The following is a 19,798-nucleotide window of genomic DNA, read 5'->3' as shown; positions in this document are numbered from 1 at the left end:
AGCTACTAGGACAGCACTCCATTTTGATAGTTTATTGCCACACAACGGACATTTCCGGGATTGAAGTGCTAGTTGTGGGTGATTTACTCGGTTGTAAAGATTCACCCACCTGCGTGTGGAGTATTGTTTGTAATTGCCTGTGCACACGCTCAGGAAGAGCGCTGCCCTAAACGTCTGTTGTGTGGCAATAAACTATCAACTTGGAATGCTGTCCTAGTAGCTTTATTTAAATATTACTGACCATTTTAGGGCTGAACTGTCCATGTGAGAGCTCTCCAACAAAGGTGAGGCCATTAGGTGAAGACTTCTGCAACAGGTTATTCTTTACACCCTCTATTGCCTGCAGATAGTCCTCCAAGAGCCTAAAAACACACAGATACCAAATGACACTTCAGGAACATTCTTTGTATAACAATGATTTGGGAAATGAGTCAAACACACAGTGTCGACAGGAATACAGCTCGTAGAGTGAAGAAATCCAACTCATTGAACACTTGAAGAGAGGGCAATTTCTGAAGAAATTGATGCTAAACTGAATTGCTGGCTTTAAAAGTTGAATAATACCGTAACGTATGAAAGATGTGAAACATTGTTATGAAAGTGAAATATAAGGATTTAATGGAGTTTCTAGCTGATAGCATGAATAAGTATGGCTGGGTATCTTTCAAAAATGTTCGATAGCTGTATCGATACCAATGCCGTGACTTTGATACCGATTCCTAAACGATACTTTTGTTCGATACCAATTTTATGAAACAAAAATAAATGACAACATTACAGCACATCTTATTTTTTCAGCTTCTTCTAGGTGAGCCCCGTCTCGTCTCTGTGTAACGTAGAGTTTTCCTGCGTGTCTGTACGACGTGTAAGACAGCCAATCACAAACATTATTAGATCTTTGTAGAAGCATGCTGCATGCTTATTGGCTGCCTGACGCTGATGAGATTTTCTCCTTAGGTAGTGACATTGGGTACAAAATGATAGAGCATTTTTTGATACTTATTACTTGAGAGGCAATTCGGTCAGTGCCTAAAAAGTATTGAATTCGGTACCCAGCCCTATGAATAAGTAGATCAAAATAATGCTTGAAAAAATGATTGGATCAGTGGGTAGAGCAGGCGCACATATACTTGGAGGTTTATGCCTCGAGTATGTTCAGTGTGTTCCGTGCCGTCGTCAGTCGGAGGAGCTGTCGGCATCCATTTTGGCCGATTTGACTTTTGCCAGTGGCCAGTTGGACTCAATGACCAAACTGATTGGTGGAATGCTAGCCCTTGACTAGCTTCCACAAGAAGAAGCCCGAGAGCTAGTATCTTCTTATTAAGATTACTTTAAGCTTCTGATTCTAGCTCAGCAACATGGCATTATGACTTTGCGTAAACATACACGCCACTTTCCTAAAGCCAAATGGCGTGTTATCTGTACGCATTTTGAGCTATCCACGTGTATGTCTACGCTGTATACAGCGGATGTAAACATACATGCCACGTGGCGTGTTATCGCAAGAACGTGCCGTGCTATCACGAGAACGTGCCGTGCTATCGCGAGAACGTCACACGCGTGTATATATATATAAAAAAAGGTTGGGTTTAGGGAAAGAACATTGGGAAAGGCTCAACACTCAAAAATGACAAAAACATGACGATGACTAACGTCACATGCTTAGGAAAACAAACGGTTGGGTTTAGGAAAAGAACATTGGGGGAGGCTTTATTAAAAATAAATAAAAAAATAAAATAAAAAAAATGGTTGATAAACGCCACATGCGGGAAGCGATCCCAGCTCTCCCAGGTGAAAGTCCTGTGTTTTTCCCAACCACCACCCCAACTAACCTCCTTCCGCGACTTCCGTACCACTCGCTACGGTGATACTTCACATGTAATGTAGGTCAATGGAGGCCAAACGGCGTTGATAAACACGCTAAAAAACGATTATGCGTCTTGATAACACGCAAAAACGGCATACGAATTGGCGTGTCATACATATGCCACTTAGTGAGATCAGTCTAAGCTCAGAGACCGTAACGACTGAAAGCATGAGAACTAGGAGACCCTGCCGAATGCGGAGTGTGAAATTTGTGTGTGTAGTGTAACAAATGTGAGAAGTCACTTAAACCGATCATACCCCGGTTAAGGTGTATACATACAGGAATACCCCGGTTACTGAAGGAGTTCTCTAGGTCTGTTAACCGGATTATGAAAACTCAGATTTTAACCAGTGTTAGGTGTACATGGCGCTTGAGAAATCGGGGTATTGGAGCTGATTGGAGCAATTGCTTGGCACTTCGGTCACTGTGCCAAATGTGTGCGTGTGTCTGTTTGATTCCATAGCTACATGTGCTACAAGACACCCCAGCAAACAAACACAGGGACACCTAGTGGCAGAGAGGCTGGGGTCGCCACAGAAGTTATTCATGGATTATTCCTTAGCCATCATTTATTCATTTGTTTAGTAGTTTGGTTTGTAGTTGCTAGTTCAATACATCCTCATTCATAAATAATTTAGTTTCATGGTTTGTGTGTATTAAATCATCTAGTCACTGTATACAGTGACTAGATGATTTAATACACAGCAGCACTAAATTTATGAGGCTCAATTGATTAATTTAAGTTATCCCTGTTTTTCTAAAACTTCTAATTTTCAAAATTTCTAAAGTTCAAATGCTGTTATTTAAAATAAAGCAATTTTCTCTAATAGCTAAAATTAAATACCATCACTCTCCATCTGATGATTTGAGTTGAATATATATTTTGGGTATGAATTAATTTGAAATAATTAATGATTGCACTTATTCTACAAGATAATGGAGCACACAAGGCTCAAACACTCCAGGGGGGGATGGAGATATAAATGCCTTTTCCCCAATTCCCATTTTGTGCATCCCCGATTCCTCTCCTTTTTTGTTGTAACTGAAGTTTTTATTGAAAATGTTGTACACGTTCAAGATGCACACATGCATATTACAATTGAGATGAAGACCCTTATGAAAAAGCTTTATACAAAGCCAGCACGTTGCAAAGAAAATGTCACACATATATGGGTATATATATATATATATATGGGTATATATATATATATATATATAACAAAATTAAATGAAACAATTAACAAAATTAACAAACAAAAGAACAATAATATACTAAAGTAAACAACTTGGTATTAAAAATAAATGTGAGCTTCCTCCCGTATTTGTGATGCAACATCTGATTATAAATCTCCTAACTTGTGGTATTGTTCAGCTTTCTTTTATACTCATTTATTACCCATTTTACCCACCTTATCTCAAATGTCCCCTCCTGGAGCCTCAATATGTAGGTAAATCTCTCCAGGTCATATATTTCTTCTACTACACCTAGCCATTGTTCCTTTGTAGGTGAATCTGCTTTGTACCATGCTCTGGTTATAGTTTCTTGTTGGCTGCCAGCAGTGCCTTGATCAGGTACCTGTCCTCACCCTGTGTGTTTCCCTGTGCCAGATTCCCCAGATATAACATTTGAGCCAGTCTTAGGCACCCCATAACCTAATATCTCCTTCATACTTACTCCCCATACTTCTTCCCAATAACCTTTCATCTTTTGGCACTTCCAAAATATGTGCGTCCCTATCTGTCCACATTGCCTCCAACACCTAGTCTGTTCCGGGGCAAACCTTCCTTTCATCTTTGGGGTTATGAAATATCTAATAATATTCTTCCACCCAAACTCCCCCCATACCCTTGAACTAGTAGTTGAATGCTGTACCCTGCAGATATTGTACCATTCTTCCTCCATCAACTCAATCCCCAGTTCTCTCTCCCACTTTTCTTTTATGTACGTTGTTGAGTTCCCGCAAGAATAAAGTCAGAATTCTGACTTTAATCTCAGAATTCTGAGAATAAAGTCAGATTCACATAAAGTCAGAATTCTGAGAAAAAAAGAATTCTGGCCCTAATCCTCTTCCGTATGATACCCAGTAACCTCTGATGTGAAAATTGGCGCAAAGCCCGTCCCCAGGGACATAAATAAGTCGAGCCAGAGCAAGAAAGAGGATCGAGGATTTGAGGCAGTACAAATTTGGGATTTGAGAAAGGCTCAAAGTGCCTCACCTGACCGTGGTGGAAAAGCTGTAGCAGGAAAAGTTAACCCTCTCCTCGATTTCATGTTGTTCACGGCCAAGCGGACTAATCCCAGTTGTACAGTTAAGTTACATTTCTGGGGAAGTGCACATCCGTCTATAGCGTCAGGTCCGTATCTATGTGTACCTACAACATTAGATTCAACGCTGAACCATTAATCAGGGGCAGATCAGAGGCAGCTGCATCAAAGCCAGAATAGCACACTTGTTTAATGTATTTATTTTATGTCATCGTTATTTATTATGACCCCCAGGTCAGCAACTAGAATCTGGATCTGAGGAAAACACTGTAGATTATCAACTCTATTGACTGCCATTTTAATTCAAAATGCCAACTAGCGTAGCTCAAAACCAAGGCATTACACAAAAAACATAATATGTACACTTCCAACAGATAATTAAGAAATTCAAAGCTGCTTAATCTAAGCCTATGCCCTCAAGCGGTGCAGTGTCTGGAGGGATTGTTGTCCTAGTTTATTAATCTTTCTTCAGTCCTACGGACAGCTGACGTAAGCAGCTGTCAGTGCTGACAGAATGGCCTAAACACTTCTCTCTCTAAACACTCTACATATGATGTAAAATATAAAGTCCAATATAGGTTAATTTTAAATAAATATATCTAGTAGGGTTTTCCCTTGCCCTCGACTCAGCGCCACACATCTTAAAAATAACAACAGCTACATCAGAATGTTGTTTGTTGACTTCAGTTTAGCATTGATACAGTCTCCCCCATGAAACTGTAGGCAACTTTAACACTGGGCTTGAGTACAACACTCTGCAACTGGAATTTTGACTTCCACAGTCAGTTCGATTGGCAGTCACACCCCCCAGGGCTGTGTGCTCTCAGGCCACTCCTGTTCCCGCTAAACACCCACAACTGCAATTCCAGACATGGAAAAGACTCTGTTGTGAAGTCTGCGGACTACACCATCAGCCAGATTACAAACAACAATGAGAATTCATATCGGGAGGAAATTTACAAATCAGCAGAATAGTGCATAGAGAACGACCTACTGCTCAACGTGAGCAAAACCAAGGAGCTGATCATCGATTTCAGATAAAAAGGTGGCAGAACACACACTGCTGACAGAGAACCTGACATGGTCATCTCACATCGCCACCCTGTTTAAGAAAGTTCAGAAAGGGCTGTTTTTTTTGGGAATAGACATGTTGTTTGCTTTAACTTATTATGAAGTAAATGTTGATTGCACAATGTAAAGGTCAAAGAATAAAATCAGTTCATCTAATCAGTTCATCCTTAAGTCCAAGTGGATGTTTGTGCCAAATTTACACAATATAACACATTTCCACAAGCCATTCTTGAGATATTGTGTTCATGAGAATGGGAAAGACGTGAGGTTACAGTGACCATGACCTTTGACCGTCAAAATGTAATTAGTTCATCCTTGAGTCCAAGGGGACATTGCCAAATTAGAAAAGAATCCCTCCAGGGGGTCCTGAGATATCACATATCAAGGATGGGACAGATGGACAACCAAAAACATAATGCCTCCGGCCAAAGCTATAGCCAGCGCGGAGGCATAAAATTGACAGGTAACGCTTGCATGAACTGGTAAAAGGTTGTCAGTAATGTTTTTTGTGATTGTGCAAAAGCACTGGTTTGGCTCTTAAAAGTATAACATTTCATATGGTCACATTCATTCATGTGGAAGTAAATACCGGGTATCTTTAGTCTGACTCACTCGTTCTCCTTCTTGCCTCCCTGGATCCACTGCTTCAGCAGGTATTCATAGTAGCTGTCTGCTCTGGCTCCCAGTGTGTAGATGCCTTGATGGGTGAACTGTCCATTGTTTGTGTTGATAAACATGGGCACGAGACCATCCAGCTTGCCGTCCAGTTTGTGGACCTGTTTCATAACCTCAGCCACCGCAGCCTGGAAAGCCAAGGTCAGAGGTCAGTTGAGTTAAGCTGTGGGGATTTTTGTAACATTTGTTTTGTGAATGAAAATACCTTGATAGTAAAAAATTCCAAAACATTTTCTTTCTTTTTTTTATGTCCGACCCACACTACCCTAGCCACAGATTACAAATTGTCTGCAAAATACAAACCCCAAATCTAATGAAGTTGAGACGTTAAAACAGAATACAATGATTTGCAAATCCTTTTCAACCAATATTCAATTCAATACACTACAAAGACAAGATATTTGATGTTCAAACCAATAAACTTTGTTTTTTTTGTTTGTTTGTTTTTTTGCAAATATTCACTCATTTTGAATTTGATACCTACAACACGTTCCAAAAAAGCTGGGACAGGGGCATGTTTACCACTGTGTTACATCACCTTTCCTTGTAACAACACTCAATAAGTGTTTGGGAACTGAGGACACTAATTGTTGAAGCTTTGTAGGTGGAATTCTTTCCCATTCTTGCTTGACTTCAGTTGCTCAACAGTCCGGGGTCTCCGTTGTCAAATTTTGTGTTCATAACGCGCCACACATTTTCAATGGGAGGCAGGTCTGGACTGCAGGCAGACCAGTCTAGTACCTGCACTCTTTTACTACGAAGCCACGCTGTTGTAACATGTGCAGAATGTGGCTTGGCATTGTCTTGCTGAAATAAGCAGGGACGTCCCTAAAAAAGATGTTGCTTGGATGGCAGCGTATGTTGCTCTAAAACCTGTATGTACCTTTCAGCATTAATGGTGCCTTCACAGACGTGCAAGTTACCCATGCCATGGGCACTAACACACCCCCATACCCTCACAGAAGCTGGCTTTTAAACTTTGCGCTGATAACAATTTGGATATTCCTTTTTGGCCCAGAGGACATAACGGCCATGATTTCCAAAAACAATTTGAAATGTGGACTCGTCTGACCACAGCACACTTTTTCACTTTGTGTCAGTCCATCTCAGATGAGCTCGGGCCCAGAGAAGCTGGCGGTGTTTCTGGGTGTTGTGAGCCAACATAATGATGTTGGTTTTTAATGCAGTGCCGCCTGAGGGATTCTCTGAATCTTTTGATTATATTAGAGTTCCTCTGTAAGTTATTTTGGAGTATAATGGTTCTAGACAAAGCTACAAGCAGCAATACAGAAGGCCAAACAATCAGCCCATTCCAAATAGGCATGTTTTGACTAGTTTAGCTAATTGTGCTTCAGTGCACATTTTGTTCAAACCCAATTTGGTCAACAATAAACACAAAATAATACATTATATACTCCTGGGAGAAGCCCTGTTTTATAATATGACCCCAGCCTAAAAACCAGCAGAAAACATGCTTGGGTTGAGGGTGGGCTAAATACAATTAACCAATTGTTTTATATTTTTACCAATTTACACTGATTTGCAAGTACACCGATTACAAAAGTGTGCACCGGATACAAATTGGGATGGACTCCCGATGCATCCTTTCTAACATCTTTGCAATAAAGTCTTCAGGAACGGTCAAGTTTATACTCCATACCAGTTTTAAAACAACACATGCTGATGGGAAGTGGTATCTGTCAGTGCTGTTTAGAAGTGCCATAATGACATCAAACAATATAATAAATGAAAAGCTGAGCCTAAGTGCCAATCTTTCTGGGCAGAACCTGGATCAGCATGCTGTATCTCTTGGTCAGTTACCTGGTACTGTGGTTCCTGGGTGAGGCGGCTGAGCTCTCTAAACTCCAGCTGGATGCTTGTAACCTCAGCCACAGTGCTATCTGATGTCCAACGAGGGGGGTGGGCTGTGCCTTTCCCAATGTTCACATCAGAGTAGGGGATCTTGGACGGGGTGTTGAAGGCTGGCATCAGCCTGGAGCCAATATCTTTCTGCAGAGAAATAATGCAGACATTTGCAGCTGAAAGGCAATAAAAATCACAAATGAAATTAAAGTATTTCTACATAAATTATTATATCAGGGTTTCTGCAGGTTTCACCAAGTCAAATTTAAGACTTTTTAAGACCATTATGAATATAATTTAAGACCTATACCACGACATCAAAAAAAGAAAATGTTCATAAACGCAGTAGGCTTCAAATACGTCATTAGTAGCTGACTTAAACCAAGCCCTAAATTCAGTTTTTTTTCCAAGCCAAGTATCCCTAAACCTGCACTTTCCCATAGCCTATGGTACCATCTGAAAGAGACTCCAATTACACAAAAGCTGATTGGCTGCAATATAAGTTGCATGATAGTCGTCAGATTCATCTACCAACCCTTATAGAGCTGGCTCAGGTTTGCCTTGGACCAGCTCTTAGTTATGCTGTTATAGTTTTAGACTGCCAGGGGACTTCCTTTGACACACTGAGCTCCTCTCTCCTCTCTCTTTCCATCTGTGTGCATTCATGTCCCAGTAATGCTTGTTACTAACTTAGCTCTGGGTAGCTTATTCCCCTGAGCCGTTATATTTTCTTGATCCACAGTTTTCCTTGGATTAGGGTGGCACCTAAATCATGGTTGCAGCTGTAGCCGTGGTCCTGCTCGGCGCCCTGTAATGCCCTGCTACACCCTGCTATATCCTGCTATGCCCTGCTACGCGCTGCAACGTCCAGCTACGTCCAGCTATGCCCTGCAGTGCCCTGCAGGACTACAACTACTATTTCTAGTCTTAGCTCCATTATCTTTATTGTGACTATAATTTGCACTGTACATCATACCCCCAACTGGCACCGTCAGACACCGCCCACCAAGAGCCTGGGTCTGTCCGAGGTTTCTCCCTAAACGGAAGTTTTCCTTACCACTCGAGGTTTCTGCCTAAAAGGAAGTTTTTCCTCGCCACTAAATGCTTGCTCTTGGGGATATTACTGGAATTCTTTGTAAATTATAGAGTGTGGTCTAGACCTACTCTATCTGTAAAGTGTCTTGAGATAACTCTTGTTATGATTTGATACTATAAATCCAAAATTGAATGAAGGTCTAAATTGTAGTCGTAATACAGCAAATTATATTTGGACTACAAAAGAAAGAACTAGAACACCACGGTATAAAACAAACAAACATTCTAAGCGTTAGAATTACAATTAAAGGTAGCGTTACATGGACGTAGGAAAATTAAGACCCGTTTGATATTATTTAAGACATAGAACACAATGCTTCAGCGAATTTAAGACATTTTAAGGCCTAAAATTGTGATTTTGAAATGTTTTAGACTTTTTAAGACCCTGTGAAAACCCTGTATATATTTATTAATATAAATATATATCATTATTTTTTAGTAGAGCAGTAACGGTTTGTGTATTCGTACTGAACTCTCACGGTACAGGGATCAAGGTCTGGTGCACGCACGCGCACGTAAAATACATGGTATGTAGACGTAGATGCATGTATTGCAGAACTAAAGTTCACATGCTTGAGTTCTGCACGAATACTTTAAGCCGTAAAGTTAAGCCGTTAGCAACATATGCTAAGGTTAGCACAACAAGCTGATTGACGTGCGAGTCAGTCGCACTATGGGGAGCGCAAATGAAATGCAGGAGCTGGAAGACCCGCCTGCGGGTTCCCCGTCAGCTACAACAGCAACAGAGAAAGAGTTGTGTATAAGATGAGGATCCAAATTTGCCGAACACCAGGATGATAAATGGTATTAAAACCCTTGTCCTAATGCACAAGCATATTGAGGTTCGATGTCCAGTCATATTTATTTCAGGAACTTAAACTAACACAGCTTTATTACAAGCACACATTTGTTTGCCTCAGAAATAATGGAGAGTCACTGCTTACTTACACGCGTAACGTGTGCATGCTTTGTATAAGCGCATAAAAGCAGTTGCTGATAAAAGCCACAAAATGATTGGTGTAAAAAAAAAAAAACTTGTATCGGAATTTAAAACCAAGGCGGCGATCAATAATACAAAGGCTGTATTATATTGTATTATAGGCTTTGAATAAGATAGGTAGGAAAAACAATGGTGCTTTATATTGAGGTCCTTGTAATAAGTGTTAGATAATAGGTAATACAGGCCATATAAGTCCTTGTAAGATGCACATTATTACGTGTTAAGACTATATAAATCTTAATAATAGTATCATAAACACGTATATTGTTAGATTATAAGACGTATAATTCAATTAAATCTCAGGACACTTTACAGATAGAGTAGGTCTAGACCACACTATAATTTACAAAGACCCAACAATTCCAGTAATTCCCCCAAGAGCAAGCATTTAGTGTAAGCACTTATTAGAAATGCATTATTAATTGGAATCCGAGATACTTGTGGTTCCTGGAATCTCCAAAAGTAGAATCGGAGCCAGAGCCTTTAGTTACCAAGCTCCTTTCCTGTGGAACCAGCTCCCAGTTTCAGTTCATGAGGCAGAAACCATTTCCACATTTAAGAGTAAGCTTAAAACTCTTTTTTTTTTTTTTCTCGAAAAAGCTTATAGTTAGTTGCTGTGCCCACCTAGAGCCAGGTTCTGTTCAAGGTTTCCACCTGGTAAAAGGAAGTTTGCGCCTGAGCGAATTATTGGGTCTCTATAAAATACAGTGTGGCCTGCACCTACTCTAGCTGTAAAGTGTCCCGAGATAACTTACTTACACTGTAAGTAAAAATGAAAATAAAATTGAATAGTCTTATTAACACATAATATTGTTAATAAGCATTGTCTAAGGATATAAGGTATAAGGCCCTTATTACTTAAGTACAAACGCCTATTACAAGAACACTAATATAAAGTTACCAGGAAAACCCTGTGCAGTTTTGAAATGAGTGCCTGTGTGTTGGCTCACAGCTTTGTCTAGGAACAGGGTGTCTCCAGTCAAATGGTAGGTACTCAGAAGGCCTCCCAGGATGCGGATGGTGCTTTCAAATAGGTTGACATCTACATTCTTGTTGAAGGTAAGCTCTGTGGCCACCCATGTTTTTGCTTCTTCAAATTCTGAAACAAAACAATTTTTCAGAATAAATTAAATACAAATTTAATTTGTGTCAAATCATAATAGTAGTAACAAGAAGAACACAAAACTAATGAAAGCTGCTACCTCCTTCCTCCCCCTTCTCCACTGAATGTCATTTTACCATCCCACCCTAACCTAATGGGAATCTACCACCTGCCCGGGTAGAGGGTGAGCTAAACCAAGAGCAAGCATTAAAATCAAACAAAATAATAATGAACAAAAAACATTAATGTAATATTCTTGAGTTACTGCTGACATCACAGTTTAGCTATAGGCACCGTTCACTGTTTACCTTCACTGAATTGCCTGAAAACTACACACACACACTCTGCTTTTTTCTTGCAATTTTCCTTGGGAAAAAAGTTTTATTTTATCTCATCATCCCCACCTGTGAGAGCTACAAATGTGTTGCAATGCCTCCAGTCCGCCGTAAATCCAAAAGAAGAAATACTTCTGTTTGTCGCAGACTGACAGACAGTATATTGAATCATTGTCCAATATGTCCCTACCTTTCTCGATTTGAATTTCACCAAATGCTGCTTTGTTTTCTCTTTTGCTGTTGTGTTTTGTGAAATGTCGTAGTGTCGTAGTGTTTTCTCTATTTGCAGTGTAGTTTCTAAATGCTGCACATGTGTTTTCAAATTGGTGAAGATTGTGGATTTATTGGATAAGATTAAATTCAAACCCAGTCATTATGATTAAATGTTGTTCTATCCCTGTTTAATTATTGTCACAATCCTAATTTAAATAATAATAAATTACTAAATATGCTACTTCTGACTAAACTTTGGAGCCAAGAAGATGGGATATTGTGCTACAGGAGAAATTAATTTAGCTCTGTTGTGGAGAAACCCATTTACTACAGCTGCCATGTTCTGCAAGCTCCTAATTTTTCAACCTTTCAAGTATACAGGAGTTGAGTATTTGATACTCAAAAGATTATTGGCTGGTTTATCTGAAAAAAACCTTTTTTTTTTTACAGCAATGACCTAGTCAAGAGGTAAAAGTTCAAAGAAGGCAGGAAGGTCAGCCTACCTTCTTTAAGCCCCAGGATCCACATGGTATCCAGGGCATCGATAAGTGTCAAACCCAGGCCAAACCACTCGCCGTAGGACTTGGAAAGAGGCCTGAGCTCATCGTGGCCCCAAGCAAAGTCTTTATAACCCTTCCATGCATGTCTGAAAGCTTCCTGCACCGCCTCCCGCCAGTTAGCTACTAGAACACACAATACACACAAGATGCCTAGTTAATATTCCATCTAAGTCTACAGAGTGATTTAGAAACAAGTGACTGAAATGTTCCAACAATATTTAAGTAATAATCATTTGCTAAAGTCGATATAAGATTTCATAGATACACTTAAACAGTCATGCCTCCTTAAATCTGTGAGGCGACAATGAAAAACTACTTATTCATAATTAACACAGAACACGGTAAATTGCAGATACCCGACTTGACTGATAATTGGACTTTTTGGTTGGCAGGTGAACCCTCCTTATTTTCCCCATCCTTGGTGCCTTCTGTGGCCTGATCAGTGTCGATCACTGCCCCACGCCAGCTGAAAGTCACCAAAGAATTTAGAAATAAAAAATAAAAAATGTAAACAAAACTAACTTTAGTTGTGATCACACTCCAAATCTTACCTGATGACTTCCTCCTCCCCTTCTTTCTTGCTGTCAGATGCCTTGTCCTCAACCACTGTATTTGAAGCGTTTTCCTTCTTCTGAAGACGATTCTGAAGGATGGGCGGTCCTCTCTTATTAGATAATTTCCTCTGTGACAAATGGGCGACATAAACAACTTTTTTAACCATTCTTCTTCAATCTTCACTTTATGTAAGCAAGTTGTTAAGAAAGAAAAGCGGATTGATCCATATTACAGGTAAATGTTAAACACACATGCCTAATCTGCTGATACAGCTATGTCTATTTTAAAAAGGATGTTTTATCAGTTAAACACCCTTTGGTTTGTAAATTATTTGCTACTATGACAGACTAATTGTGATGTGAATACATTCGAGAGATGACCTTAAAAATTTAAGTTATGCTGTCAAAATTAAAACTATCTGCATGGTGAGATACTGCTAAGTGAGGTAGTGTACTTTTTTAAAAGGTGGATGAACTGAGTTTGCATAATATATGACCATATTGTCACAATGTGACATTTCTCCTACAAGTCTGTACTGTAACTTCATATTGTTAAGCAATCCGTTTATTACAGGAGAGGGTGGGTGACAGAGGCACACATTGCATTCTTGAGTTGTTCCAGTCTGGTTTTAAAGCCTTTCACAGCACAGTATCTGCACGTTTAAAGGGGTGATAGAATGATTATATAGGGTATTTCACACTGTTCCTTAAGGTCTCCTAATAGGGTATTTAACATTGATTTGGCTGAAAATGTCACAGTTGCTATTTTATTGGCCCTTACGCATCCCTGTGTTTTGGTCCTATTTGGAACGCAAGCTTTTCTTCCAAATATGGTATGCTCATGAATATTTAGATAAGCTGCGCGCTGATTGGTTGAGCAAACCACATACACATACATTGCAGACGAGACAGCAGGTCTCCGGTCAGCCGTTGTACGAAAATTGATGGCTATTGCATATTTGGTAAGACATGTCGGAATTCATGAGCTCCACACAGTCTGACGAGACAGCGGCAGCCCACTTCGCTCCATACCTAGGGCAAAGTCACCGTTTCTGGGTTACTGAACTACCGGGGCTCAGGGCTCCGCGGAGCTGGCCGGCTGCTGGCATAACTATAGTATATTTACAGTTTGAATTTCGTGAGGGGTTTCGTTAGCTGCTAGTGTCCCTTCAATCCTATGGGTAAAGATCGCGGATAGCTACACTTTCGGCATAACTATAGTATATTTACACTTTGAATTTCATCACGGCATGTATATCACAGCTACCCTAAGGTCTTACAAAGCTTAGCTAACACTTTGTTCGATTTCAATTTAATGCATTTTTGTGAATTTCAGATGTCTCGTTAGAAGGAGGAAAGCTAGCTCTCATTGATAAGAGCTCCATCCAGCTCACTCGTGGACAAGAGGCGTTTATTTCCCCGATCATTTGTTGAAATAACTCAACACACATATCCATTATAAGATTAATTGGAACCTGTGGTAAGAGACTGCGGGCGTAACAAGCTTGCTGACCGCGCTCTCACTCACACACACCGGCCATTTAGCAGGAAGAGGGGAGAGAGAGCAGAGAGCTGCAGGCCCTGGAGCTCCGTCAGGGCCTCGGCATTTGGTAGTCCAGTAACCCAGAAACGGTGACTTTGCGCGGGTATGGAGCTTGGGCTGCCGGCCGTGACGGAGGTCCATCTAGCTCACAGCGGGCCGGGGTCTGTGAAGGATGACACGCCGGGCGGCGAGGCAGCACCGGCCGCTGTCACGTTAACCTGCTGAGCTCCTGCTGAACTCCGACACATAGTCGGACAAAATTTGCAATTAGCCATCAATTTTCGTAAAACGGCAGTTTCGAATTGTGAGATTTGCAGAGGAAATAGGTGTCAATGGGATTTTGAGGTTCTATGTATGTCCTATTTACCCTCCAAACTGTCGTTTTTCAACTATGACGAGGTAAAATCAGTTTTGCATTCTATCACCCCTTTAAAGGTTTTTAATGATCTTTTCTTTTAGTAGCTACTGACTTCTGCCATTCTTATGTATTTAGATCTCTCTTAGATCGCCGGTCAATCTACCTGGGCGGAGTGCCCAAGTAGAACCTATGTTCAAAAAAACTTGTACCCTTCAAAAAAACACAAGCAGAGATATAAAAACCTGGGAGGTTGGCAGTGGTGGGTGGTCCTGTTTGACAGCCTCAGGCAGCACATGAGGGAAGACGCTGTTCCTTTCTGTCTCTGGGTCTCCATCTGTAAGTCCTCAACACACAGACAACCAGATTGAGCATGAAACACATACCGTAGTGCAGTAACATTGTTCAAGGGGAGCAGGCTGGTTTTATGATCACTGAAGGTCACAGGTAACAACCCCGCAACAGCCCTGTCAAACTAATAAATGACAATATGTTTGTCTTAAATTCACCTTTGACAAAGAAAACACTGTTGACATTAGTTCACTCAAGCCCTAAACCCACGCTAAACCCACAGTTGTTTGCACGCAATTGAGTACCGTTGGCTACTTTAGTTTAGCAGTTAGTGATGGCTTCTCTCTCTCACTCTTTGGCTTTCTGTTGATCAGGGTGTCAAATGTTTAGCTATTCCTCTGCCTCCTATAGTGATAATTGTACATGTGTAGTTTATTTGCCATGGTCGAGGCGAAGCTCTGCACCAGGGAAACTCGATTGTTAACGTTAGCTCCCGTCCTGTGGCAGCAGCCAGGAAGCCAGGGAGGCTGGGTGGCTGTCCAAAATAAACCTAGCCCATCAGGTTATTAATGAAAATTAAGGAATTAAAATTAACTTGTCACTCGTGCTTAATAACAGGGCTCAGCGAGCTGTATTGCCGCTCCACCGGAAACAGTAGGGCACTTTTTTTTATAACATCTTAGTTTTGATAGTCCATCCATCCATCCATCCATCTTCATCCGCTTATCCGGGGTCGGGTCGCGGGGGTACCAGCTCCAGCAGGGGACCCCAAACTTCCCTTTCCCGGGCCACATTAACCAGCTCCGACAGGGGGATCCCGAGGCGTTCCCAGGCCAGGTTAGAGATATAATCCCTCCACCTAGTCCTGGGTCTCCCCCGAGGCCTCCTCCCAGCTAGTTTTGATAGTAAGTTAGTTAAAATCGCTTTAATTTTGTCGTAGGAAAACCAATCGCACATCATCCCTGCAATTGTCGATACCTGATAGCCAATCGGTACAAGCCTAGTTTACATTAAACAACTCCAGCTACTAGAAGGCTCTGACTAGGGATGGGGATAGTTAATTTTTTGGATATTGATACTATTTTCGAGATTGCTTAACGATCCGAGACTTTATCGATACCATTATTGATACTTTTCTAATATTTGGTGGAAAGACGAGATGACGAAGTCTTAATCTTAACAGAAGTATTATTGCTTTTATTGCAAAATCTGTGAGTGTCTGATTTCTTCTGTCTCTGTTGCTGTTTTTGTTTTAACCCTCTGAGCCCTATGTCAGACAAGCCCAACTACAACTCTTTCTTATCTGCAATAACGGACCAGCCTTCCATTGGTTGACAAGACCTAAACAAGCTTTTGATTGGTCAGAATGGTCTCCCAGAGCATCATGGGAAAAGAAAAATGGCGTAGGGATAAAAGGTAGCGGAGATAAACGACAGAAAATTAATAAATTATGGGCATAAAGTGTATCATTCTTGGATGTAACAGTTTGGATTTATTGCAAAAACTATGCAATTTTTTGTCGTATACGACAAGCTCGGGCTTATAGGGTTAACGATCTGATTAAGCGGCCAACAGAGCGGTGCTCTCCGTAGCCAGTTCGACTATGTTTTGAATGATTTGCGGTGGGGAGGCTAGTCTTTACCTATGGTCGTTACGCACACACTGTGCTCGTGAATAATTTTTCCGATTCACGCACATATCTATTTTTAGACATAATGTTCTATGATCCACTAGTCTCGATAGCAGTATTGATAAGCTTGGACCTTATTGATTTTCGGGTTTTGAGAAATTTGGAACCGGGTCCTTAATAGAACAGTATGCCAGTGGCTCAGACTCATGTGATATCATTGAAGATGTTAACGTATAAAAGCCTTACCTCTGAGTTGTTCAGTAACAGCAGGATAGGAAGCAATTCCACAAATAAACAGGAGGATGAGGATAAGGCTCCGCTGCAGCCTGGACAGTTGCTTCCATTTCTGCAGGCACACAGATGAGAGGAAGATGGATAATAATGCTAACTTCTATCCAGTTCCTTGAGAATTTCTATTGTTTAAAATGTGCAAACTTTTTCTGGACCAAACAAGCAAACATACAGGTCCCATCTTTCAAATTGGGAATAGGAAAACAATCAAATTAGTGCTGTGGTGGTATACTGATCAAGTGGGGTACAGTACAGCTAAGAACTGAATTCCTTTGTGCTTTCTAATAAGAGACCTTACACCCCAGTAAAGTCAGGGACAGCTTAGTATGCTCTGCTGATGCAACAGTGTATAATACTGGGACTGGGTTATAACATAACACATTGTGTCTCATGTCACCTTTCAACAATGACAGTAACTAGAGGTGTCACGATTTCGATTTTAAAATCGATCAAAATTAGCTTTTGATTCCATCTAAATCAAAAGCAGGATTGGCGATTCCCCTAGTACTTTTGAGGAAGATCGGTGCAGATATGGCTCATAGAGGGTGGAGGAGACAGGGAGCGCAGTGTTTCCCACACATAGACTAATGTGTGGCGGTGCGCTGCACTATCAACACTGGCCGCCGCACATTGCATTTCGTTATTCTTTTCTTTCTTTCTTTTTTAAGCGCTATTTAAAACACGTTCAGTTGCATTTCTTTTCCCTGCTCTCCTCCGTCTCTCTGTCACTTGCATCTCGCTCACACACACACACACACACACACACACAGAGAGAGAGAGAGCACTTCCCACTGTGCACACAGCGTCTGTCTCCATAAAGGAGAGAAGACGGCTGGCGAAGTTCACGAAAGGTTGGTATCTATCTCGTGAACACCTTTACACAATCACACATTAAAAAATGCTATAAAAATATTTTACATTCTGAATACAATGATGTCAGTGTATGGAGTCCCGACCCGACTCGCAAACAAGCGATTGTGCCTGTTTTAGAAAGTTAACTAGTCGCAAGTTTGTGGTAAAATGCAGTTCAGAGGTCAAAACACTATGTAGCAGCTGTGAATCAAATAAACTTATTATAAATAATGTTATGTCATTTTTTTTACTCGTACACTGAATGTTTGCTGCTTCAAGCCAGATGAGTAGCCTATTGAAAAGTATTTTCCGCGACTGAAAAAGGCACGTTGAGGAGAAGGACCAGCCTGAACCGGAGGTATCCGTCTGAAACAGAGCTGAACAGTCCGACCAGTGTAATTAGTTATGTTATTAATTTGTTTACAATGTTTTCAGGATTCAACCAGTGAAAGACGGGGTCAGGGAGAGAGAGAGATAGATTTGTTAGGCATTGAAGTAGGAGAGGAGGACAGCATCCAACAGCATGTTGTTACAAAAATAAGTCGTCGTCCCCCCCCACCAGCTGACACGGGCGACCTCATAAATTGACCAAAGTTTAAAATTCCAACACAAAGAAAGAGGAAGGTAACGGACATCCGGCCGAAAAGAGTGAAATCCGATGGAATTTCCGGAGCAATCCCGGAAGATGAACGTCGTGGAATATAGACTACATTTCTTATGACCCTGGCTACCTAACGAAACAACACAGCCCAACACGCTCAAGCGTCAACACTAAAGTTAGCAGCTAGCTAACTAAGAAGGGTTAGGGTAAGGTTAAAGGACAGGGTTTGGGTTTGGGTAACTACATTCTAGCATCTACCCTAAAAACTAGGGTCCAAGAAATGTGATCCTAGGATGCGGAACATGCTACTCACTCACCCTCCAGCAGGACTGCCTCCTCCACTGCTTGCTGTTATTGTAACTTCCACTTCCTTGTCCAGCAAAGTTTATAGATATATAGTCCTGTCGAGATGGTGGGTGCATGTCTGTAACTCAGTGCTGGAGGAGGAAAGAGACACATTGAAAAGGGGTGTGAGTGAGAGGAGAGTAACTTAGCTGAATAGAGATGGCAGGTGTGGTGAGCCAGGTGGCAAGCTAGGAAAACAAGATGCAGCTTGCATGTGACACTGACTGATACATGTATGTGTAGTTGTTTTAAGATTACAAATTAACACAATATTTTTAGATAATAAGAGGAGACTTCGCCCCACTTTAAAATCACTTTACACAGATTTGGCTTTGCAGAGAAAACCTTACTTAGGTTTTCACGCTGACATTAGTTGCTGTAACCTAAATTCGCAGCACATCTAATTCTGAGCAATATAACTAATGCTCGTTCCGTTTCATTTCAGGGAAAACGTAACGTTAAGCATAATTGTTGGTGGTTAACACAGCTAGCTACAACGTTAACGTTAGCTGTCAACCTATATGCAAATGCAACGACAAAATGCCAAGTGTTAATCAACAGGCTTATTTAATTGATATTAGTGTTAACCTAGCCAAATGTAAACTGATTATCAGTAAACATGGCGTATCCAGTCGATATAACTCTTGCTGCTGGTATTAACGTTACATACTAAGTAATTAATTGTAACTGCATAGTAACGTTATTTTACATTTCACAAACGAGGCGGAAACACCGGTTTAACGTTAGCCCCGCCGTAGAGGCTGCTTTGTTTACGCGTCACTGGCTCGAAGTAACGCTTTGGCGGATTCACAGCCTAACTTTGGACCGAGGCATGGCTTGAGGCCTAACACAACCGGAACATGGAGCGCTTTTTAAGTAACGTTATAGAAGAATAACTAAAACAACGTGTTTTGCAGAGGACATAATGGGCGTCCAGAAACATTTAAATATATAACTGACATTACGTTACCTTTGTAAAGTATCCAGCGTTAATGTTAAATTAGATGTGCAACCAGTCTAATCCACCACCAGGAGGGTAACGTGAACGTTAACAGCAGTCAAAACTGCAGTTAGCTCGACGTAAATGAAACAGCCTCGGGGGTCTCCTGTATTATGTGTATGAAACACTTCACCGATACTATTGCCGAAAGCCACGCAGTTTTATAACTGTTACTCAGACCATTGAAAGAAAAAAAATAAAAAAAGTATCCACTTGTAGCTTAGGATGTGATGTTGCTCACTGTCAACAACAAATGTGACTATCAGGTGCACCCATGCTGCCTTCAGTG

The 19,798-nt window shown here is 40.9% G+C and overlaps 1 protein-coding gene across 3 annotated transcripts in view; it reads right to left on the bottom strand.

Moving 5' to 3' along the window:
* The window catches only part of man1b1b (mannosidase, alpha, class 1B, member 1b), a 26,653-nt gene extending 6,855 nt beyond the window's left edge, over positions 1-19,798 (bottom strand). Inside the window, exons 1-11 of one of the 3 annotated variants that reach the window (XM_078250317.1) lie at positions 19,480-19,798; positions 18,482-18,601; positions 16,667-16,766; positions 14,745-14,845; positions 12,599-12,729; positions 12,404-12,513; positions 11,991-12,170; positions 10,788-10,936; positions 7,701-7,889; positions 5,817-6,007; positions 242-362 (exon numbers count right to left, since the gene is read on the bottom strand). In XM_078250317.1, coding sequence (XP_078106443.1) covers positions 242-362; positions 5,817-6,007; positions 7,701-7,889; positions 10,788-10,936; positions 11,991-12,170; positions 12,404-12,513; positions 12,599-12,729; positions 14,745-14,845; positions 16,667-16,766; positions 18,482-18,586 — 1,377 coding nt within the window. In that variant the 5' untranslated portion in view covers positions 18,587-18,601; positions 19,480-19,798. The remainder of the gene's footprint in view (positions 1-241; positions 363-5,816; positions 6,008-7,700; positions 7,890-10,787; positions 10,937-11,990; positions 12,171-12,403; positions 12,514-12,598; positions 12,730-14,744; positions 14,846-16,666; positions 16,767-18,481; positions 18,602-19,479) is intronic. The other 2 variants (XM_078250318.1, XM_078250319.1) reach the window with 2 other exon arrangements.

Source organism: Sander vitreus, chromosome 5, assembly GCF_031162955.1.
Source record: "Sander vitreus isolate 19-12246 chromosome 5, sanVit1, whole genome shotgun sequence".
Lineage (NCBI taxonomy): Eukaryota > Metazoa > Chordata > Actinopteri > Perciformes > Percidae > Sander > Sander vitreus.
This window is presented reverse-complemented; position numbering and strand designations above follow the sequence as displayed.